General features: G+C 33.8%; 1 protein-coding gene and 1 long non-coding RNA gene across 3 annotated transcripts; both read right to left on the bottom strand.

Annotated features, from left to right (window-relative positions):
• Positions 1-738: 738 nt before the first annotated feature.
• Positions 739-2,765, bottom strand: LOC130997069 (aluminum-activated malate transporter 8-like). Of its 2 annotated transcripts, none has more exons than XM_057922341.1 (6): positions 2,436-2,765; positions 2,209-2,349; positions 1,860-2,132; positions 1,664-1,773; positions 1,433-1,579; positions 739-1,313 (listed from the first exon to the last, which is right to left on the bottom strand). In XM_057922341.1, the coding sequence occupies exons 1-6, from the start codon at positions 2,695-2,697 to the stop codon at positions 900-902; spliced, it is 1,347 nt and encodes a 448-aa protein (XP_057778324.1). In that variant the 5' UTR covers positions 2,698-2,765; the 3' UTR covers positions 739-899. The 2 variants fall into 2 exon arrangements, with proteins under 2 accessions (XP_057778324.1, XP_057778323.1); XM_057922340.1 differs by having other exon boundaries at positions 739-1,334; positions 2,436-2,763.
• Positions 2,766-3,537: 772 nt separating this feature from the next.
• Positions 3,538-6,443, bottom strand: LOC130997068 (uncharacterized). Its single transcript, XR_009092913.1, has 3 exons — positions 6,333-6,443; positions 4,412-4,478; positions 3,538-3,808 (listed from the first exon to the last, which is right to left on the bottom strand). It is a non-coding gene; the product is annotated as an uncharacterized LOC130997068 (long non-coding RNA).
• Positions 6,444-7,859: the final 1,416 nt, after the last annotated feature.

Genomic DNA, 7,859 nt, shown 5'->3' with positions numbered 1-7,859 from the left:
ATATATATATATATATATATATATATATATATATATATATATATAGGGGTGGGCTACCGTGAGAGCACATTTTAAAATAAGAAATAAGAACAATTTTTAATGTATGAATTTTATGTAGAATACGTATGAATTCGCTGCATAAAGGTATGAATTGTGAAAAATAATTTTTTGCTACCTTTGGGATTCGAACTCAGGACCATAAATCCATCCAACAGAATTACGAATCAACCGTAGATCTTGATGATCTAAGGGCTGAAAATTATTCTTATTTTATATCTTAAGAAATGTATATATTTCATCCACACCCTTGATACAATATGATGGTATAAAACCCTAATTAAACAGGATTCAGACAAGTATTAATTTGTTGGACCTAAGACAAGGATTTTTAGAACACACCTCGTGATCATATATATATATAACCGAATTTAGGAAATATTATATTATAAAAATAAAAAAAGAAAAGGGATTTTAGTGATCAACTTGGAGATTTTCCGACTTAATTTGGTTGATGAACTTGATGTGATGGATATTAGTGAGGGACGTATATTACATACTTTATTAGTTAAATAATGCTTCAAGAAAGAAAGATGAGCAAAAAGTTAAAAGGGCTTTGGATCAACAAAAAGCATGCAGCCAAATGGTGACAAAAGTATAACGCACCTTCTACCAAAAAGAAGAGCAATTTTATTTGCACACACCTTTTGTACTATAACAAGATGGTTTAATTTTGTGATATGATAAAAATTCAAATATTAATATCACACATCGATCTCCGACAAAAATACATCATCAACCTATGCACAACAATGGTGCATATATACATGGTTTCATATTTCCATCGAGAAACATGTAATAACAATCTATTTAATTATTAATTAAGTCCCATAATTAATTAATTAATTTCTTAGAGGCTTCTTCCTCTCCGGCGTGTCGACGATCTCTACAACTACTTGATCATCATCATTTATAGGCTTCACAATCCCACGGTGGAGCAGCTGCGGTTGTTTAAACCCTGCTTCCTGAGATAATTCATTAACGGACACTGCGATTTTTTCGACGAATTTAATGATGTCGATGAGTATGGATGCAACAACGAGTATGGGCACGATTTCTTGAAGGCCGTCTGCTTCACTTGGCAACGAGGAATAGTTTTCCATTATGTTTTTGAGTTCATCAGCTGCAGCTTTGGAGTTGTTTAAATGGACTGCAACGGCTGATGATGGAATCCACATGCTTTTAATTGCTGTTGATAATTCCTTTAGAGCCTTGCCGCATTCCATGCTCATTTTCACGCACGATGGTTGGATTTTCTGATGGAATTCAGATACTCCCTATAAAATTAAATTTAAAATTAATCAAAATAATATTATATCGATTAGAAAAATTGTAAGTTAGTTATATCAATTCTTGAAATTTTTTTGTTTTTTACCTGAGGTTTGGAATTGATTGTGCATCCACTAAGTGTTTCAATTTGGCATGCACATTGCCTGACTATGCTACCCACGTTCAAGTAGAGTTTCCATGGATGATTGAACTTGAAACGTCCATGACTTGGTTCCCACCATGCAAAATTCGCCTATAATAGAATATTATTAATAGTAAAAAACATGCATATATATATATATATATGAAAAGAAAAGGAAAACAAAAAAGTACTAACCAATGATTCCTCGGTTGCTTTTGAGTTGAGCACACTTTTATGAATTTGGTGATATGACTTATCCCTACCATCCTTAGACGAAACCACATCGCCAAACTCGTTACCAAAACCTGGAAATTAATTCACAAATTAATTAATTTCCTAGCCTAGCTATAATAAAAATTTAGATAATATAAATATAAATACACGTACGTACCTTGTAAGGAGGCAGAAAGGTTTTGTATATTAGAAGCAATGAGATGATGCAAATCTTGACCAGCCCAAACGGGGTAAATGCAAAGGGATACGACGATGCAGGTGGCGCCGCCGATGAGAATGGTGGAGAGGCGTTGATGAGCCAACTCCATGATCTCACTAATCCGAGCACCGGACACCGCCACCAGGCTGAAGGTAAGTATGAATATCAAAACCCCATAATCGTATCTTCTCTTCACATTTGGGATAAATCGCGTAAATGTTGATACAGCAGCTGCACTCACAATAAACATGGAATTAACAACTTCATCATCATATACATATTTAAAGAAATTAATTTGTTTAATTACCTAGAATGAAAACCAAAAGGCCAAGAACAATAGGCTCTCCTCTCTCTCCACAAAGATTGGCCAAATATTCAGCTCCAACTCCTAATGCACCAGCTAGTAATGTAGCACCCCCTCTGTTCAAACTTTTCGAAATTGTTCCACCTACAAAATTAATAAATACATATCATATCATCATCAGAATTATCAAATAATTAATGTCATGTAAGTGATTATATATATATACGTACCAACTGAGAATTCGAAGACGACGACGACGGTCAAAATGGCCCACATTCCGGCTTGTCCGAAGCCATTGTAGAGTGGTCTGAAGTAGTAAAACAAAGACACTAACGTCAGAGTGAATCCAACCTTAACGGAGTGAAAGATTCTCCTGGGATCATCTTCTCCGATTTTCTTCGTATTCTTCGCTGTCTCCATCAGCCTAACCTTAACATTTTCGAACAAATTAGAGCGTGTTTTTTCATGGTTGGTAGCTGAGGTAGTCTCCATGGATACATGCAAGTACGATAGTGGAGAGAGAAAGGGAAGACTTGTGTGGACCTGGGTGGACTCCGGATTTTATAAAGGCTGGAAATTGGAATAATATACGAGATTAAAATTATATTTTATTAATTTGTTATAGAAATTAAATGACGGTGATCTATTCCATGTTGGCATGGCTCTAAAACTTTAGTCTAATTTCTTTTTGTGGGGAGGTAAATTAACTAATGGTGGTAATATTTCCTTATTTAAATGCTGCTTACACAGTTGTGTGAGTTGGCTTCTGCCAAACTTGTTGAAGCTTTACATATATATGTGTTTGTCTTATGTGTCTAGATTTCGTTTATTGGAAATATTCTATTTGAAATTTTACCGAAGCCAATGCATTTATGTACTTCCAGACTCTTGATATGAAAAATATTAATTTGATGATCAATCAATATATATATATATAGGGTGCGGTTATAGTGAGAACCACACTTATCGTGAGAACATAAGAACCATTAAAATCAATGCATCTACTATATAAATTAATGCATTCGCTATTAAATTTAATGCATCCGAAAATAATAAATTTTTTGCTCCCTTCAGGATTCGAACCCAGGATCTGCATTCATCCACCAAGATGATGCATCCACCGTAGATCTTGATGATCGAATGGTTTAAAATGGTTCTCTGTTCTAATTTTATTTAGTGGTTCATATTTGAACCTCTCCCTATATATATATTGTCACAGCCCGCCCTAACTATGGATAGTTAGGTCGAGTGATCCACGACTAGGGATGGGGTTAAAGAAGAAGGGGAAGAAAAGGGCGTCATTTATAGCCGTAAAACTTACTCATCTTAATAAAACTCGTCATTTTTATTCATTAATACTCAATTGAAAACAGTCTATGAAAGACAGCATAAAACTTAATTAATATCATTAATCAAGTTATACATCGTATGAAACCATTCTCTTAAGACTCAAAGTATGACATAACATACTATAACATCAACAACATCTTGCAGCGGAAAGTAGCTAGACATATGTATGAAGACATATTCTAGACAGGTTAACTATTTATTAACAACCCTGGAGACTCCGCTCATTGCAGCACCATCATCACATCAGCTCAACCTGCACATTTAGAAAACATATGCAGGGCTGAGTACAAAAGCACTCAGTGGGCACGTATGCCTAGGTATAAAAATACATGCTTCAAAACTGTAAATTGTCATGCCATCATAAACAGTACAGCAAGGGAGTTTTTCGCTAAAAAGGCCCAAGCTTACTAAGTTCATTTGTGATTCTTAAAGTTCGTCTGATCAGACTAAGTTCTTTTGTAATCTATCATATCTGAAACTGTGTGCCGGAGAGGTGGCCACCTCTCACGGTCACTTGACCGGCCAACCCGCTAGATGACTCACGGTCACTGGTGTACACTAGTCCTGGCAGGATAGCTATCAACTGCTCAGGACCCGAATTCGATTGCATCATTGGCAAAGCCAAAGCAGATAGATATCATACTAAAATTTAAACATTTTATGGCAAGACAATACTTGAAATAACTTTAACTCAAAGATTTTGTCATGAAATAACTTGCTCAAAGGTAGCATTAAACTCGTTTGATAGATATATAAAACTGAAATTAACAGTTAAATCATCTCATGCATTCATTCGTATAAGAGGCCTACGACAAGCAGGGGATCTCTATATACGTATAATAAAAGTAATGCCCACCTCGTTGTGTCTCTGTATCAATGAGTAACGTCACTCTCTCCCTCAAGTCGTTACTTCCCAAAAGGACCTTCATCGTTATGAAGAATTGGTGAGAAGTTATAAAAGAAACCTCGATTAATAATCTAATCTCTTTTATGAAACATTAGTATCTCTAATGTTCATCTCTCTTGATTGTTAATCAATATAACAATTATTATCTCTCGTCATTACTCATTAATTATAACATCCTTATGTTATAATTAGCAGCGCTTCAATTAAAAGAAATATTTAACACATCGAAAAGTTCACTTTCTTAGCAGATCTATTCGCTCTCATCTCGTCTAATTAACCGATTAGAAAGTTAAACTTTCCATTAGGCATGTATTTGAGTCACGGGTCAACAAGAATTGACTATGCTCAAATTCTAATTTCACTAAAAATTTCGGCATGACCTATTCATATATCATGTCAGCCACGAGATTTCAACGCGTGAATCTCACTACGTGAACTCGTCTCTCGACTCAAAACTTAACATCTTGACATCTTTTCAACGCAACCCAAACAATTCAAAATCATCAAAACTCTTTATCAGTAAACTATCATTTATACTCGACACCAATTGTTCGAGTGTCAGATACCAACATTTATGTGCGTTAATCATAACTCTCACAACTCACACCATTTAGTCATATCGTATCATCCATCAAAACAAATATAATCAAGTTATTTTCTAGAAAGTTTTGCTGTTTTTGTGTCATCTTTAAAACTTCATAACAACCAACTCAATCATCATAAACTCTCATACCAATTGATCTCAAAAACTTCATGAAGTGTAGTTCACTCTAAAAATGGTAGTTAACCAAAAAGGTTAAAGGTTTTTGGAGATATTGCTCTTTTAGTGCAGGCTGTCAAAGATTGACAGTTTCTGCCAATTTTGTTTAGGCCATTAGAAACCAAGGAAAACCTTAATAAAATTCCATCAAATTTAATCATCCAAAACTAAAGGTATCCTTGAAGATTTGGTTAAAATTTCACAAGAGAAAACGTTCATATGATCTGCCAAATAAACAATGAAACTCATACACTTTTACTGTTGGACAAATATGACAGCAGAACAGGGCATTTTTGAAATAATAAACTGCTCTATTTCAGAGGTCATAAAAATCGAAATCTTATGTTTTTAGAAAAGTATTGAAGTCTAGTTTCGTTTAAAAAAAAACGGTGATGCAAAATCCTTCATGGATTAATAGATATAAACGTTTTTGTGAAGTCTACCAATAGTTGACAGATTCTGTCAAGGATTTTTCAAAATATCTTTAAAATAGCAAACATCATCCAAAAGACATGAAATTTTGCAGCAACGAAATACACATATCATAGATAAACATACTAAAATTTCAGAGCCATCAAGCAATGAAAACTCATCGAAACATAAGCTTGAAACTGCTGTAAAATTTTGACAGAATTCCAGTTTTAATTTCGTTCAACAATTATCATCCATAAATTGTAAATCAATTAGCATGCTCATGTGATATCGTAGAACACATATACGCAATAATATTCATTATGCAACGTCTCAAACTTCACGAATTTAAATAATCATACTCTAAAAATTTATACAATTTTCGTGCTTGGAAAAATACGAATTTAATATATATCGATTCTAGCATACCCCTAAGCACAAATATCAAGTCAAAACGATCAAACAAAAATCGAAAGACAAGCTAATATGTGAAAAACGGGGCTGCCCTCATGGGTTTCATAGCTACGGTTCGTTCCGTTCTTACTCCCTTCATTAAACATGCTCAACATCTACCCAAGAACAACATACTAAAATTTCACGACGATCCGACGTCGTTTCAAAATAAAGTCGAGAATCGACGTTTTTCGACGTCGACGAAAATCGAAAAGAAAACCATCAAAACGTAGGTAGAGATCTTACCTACTTAGATACGTGATCGAAAAGATGATCGACGCTCGTCTCGGTGCTCAAATCGGAGGTCAAAAGCTCCAACACCAAAGAAAATGGTGTTATGCGTGAAGTGTGTGTGTGTGTTTTAGGTGTTAGTGTGTGTGTTGTAGGTGTTAGTGTGTGTGTTGTGGCTGATATCAACGTGATATAGTGTGAGTGAGTGGGTTTGGGCGGTTGGGGGGGTGGTTAGGGGTAGGGTAGGTTAGATATTTAGTCGTTAAATATCTCGTCTCGTCTCGTTTTAACGACTAACTACCCATACTCTTCGTTACTCGCCCTCTCAACCTCTACTCACTTTCATTACACTCGTAATTCTATATAAATATAGAAAATACAAGCTCGTTCTCGAAATTCTGATAAACGAGATCTACACGTTTATCGAGAAATCCCGATTCACTATTCACTCGTCGTAAAAAAAAAATAAAAACTTTCATTATTGGACTCGTATCGAAAAACTAAGAATATTTCTCGACGACGTGCACATAAGATTTTGAAAGTCGACAAAAAGACGAAATAGCAGTATTTTACTATTCATCGTCAAAAAGTCAAAATTTTGAAAAACGTCTTAACGGACTCAGATCTCACTTCCGAGTTCATCATTCTCATTCAAATAATTATCTCGAATTATTCAAATACTCAAACTCAAATACGGATATAAAATCTCACATCATTCTCACATCATCGAAAGAACATCTCAACATCTTAAAAAAAATAACAAGAAAACTTCATATAACTCCTCATCTCTTTACAAAGTAAATCAAACAAGGGATCTAAACCTTAATTACTCAAACTCAAGAAATTAAACACGTCATCAAAAGCCCGGGTATTACATATATATATATATATATATATATATATATCCTATATAGGGATAGGTTCTAATAAAAACCTCTTTTAAAATGAGAACTAGGAACCTAATCTTAGCCTTTAAAATTGAAGATCTAGCGGTTAATAATTAATTAGATAATTAGTCGTTTTTTCTTTATTGTGTATAATAAAGGATAGCAATGTAATTTTGTTTATTTTCAAATGTAGTTGGCGAGAATTGTGGGGTTTGATTTCAATATTTTCATTATTCCATTAACATTCAGTTTTCGTTTTTTTTAGTCACTTTGTGTTATTTTTTAATATTTCATTGCATTAGCTTTTATAAATTAACTAAAATTTAAAAAGTAAAATAAGGATTCAAAGATAATATTTCACATATTAAAATATCAATTTTTTTATTTTCATTTTAAATACTTTTTTTAAGATGTTAATCAATTTAAATAGGTTGCATAGTTGAAGGTTTCGAAGTTCTGAGTTGCATAGTTGAAAGATTAGTAGTTTCTGAGTTGCATAGTTGAAGGATTTATAGTTGCATAGATGAAGGATTCGTAAATCGTAATTGCATAGTTGCATAATTGAAGGGTTCGAAGTCTTCAGGTGCATAGTTGAAGGATCATATATAGTTGCATAGTTAAGTATTTTTGTAGATGGATAGTTAGATGAGATTAT

Source organism: Salvia miltiorrhiza, chromosome 8 (genome assembly GCF_028751815.1).
Source record: "Salvia miltiorrhiza cultivar Shanhuang (shh) chromosome 8, IMPLAD_Smil_shh, whole genome shotgun sequence".
Classification (NCBI taxonomy): domain Eukaryota; kingdom Viridiplantae; phylum Streptophyta; class Magnoliopsida; order Lamiales; family Lamiaceae; genus Salvia; species Salvia miltiorrhiza.
Note: the sequence above shows the minus strand (reverse complement) of the source record. Positions and strands in the feature narration are given on the sequence as shown.

Bases quoted from the DNA above. Each gene is read 5' to 3' on its own strand.
- LOC130997069 (XM_057922340.1), bottom strand. From the start codon at position 2,697: ATGGAGACTACCTCAGCTACCAACCATGAAAAAACACGCTCTAATTTG. The intron at 2,350-2,435 runs GTACGTATATAT...TTAATTTTGTAG, and splicing joins CGTCTTCGAATTCTCAGTTG to GTGGAACAATTTCGAAAAGT. The intron at 1,774-1,859 runs GTACGTACGTGT...ATTAATTTCCAG, and splicing joins CCTTTCTGCCTCCTTACAAG to GTTTTGGTAACGAGTTTGGC.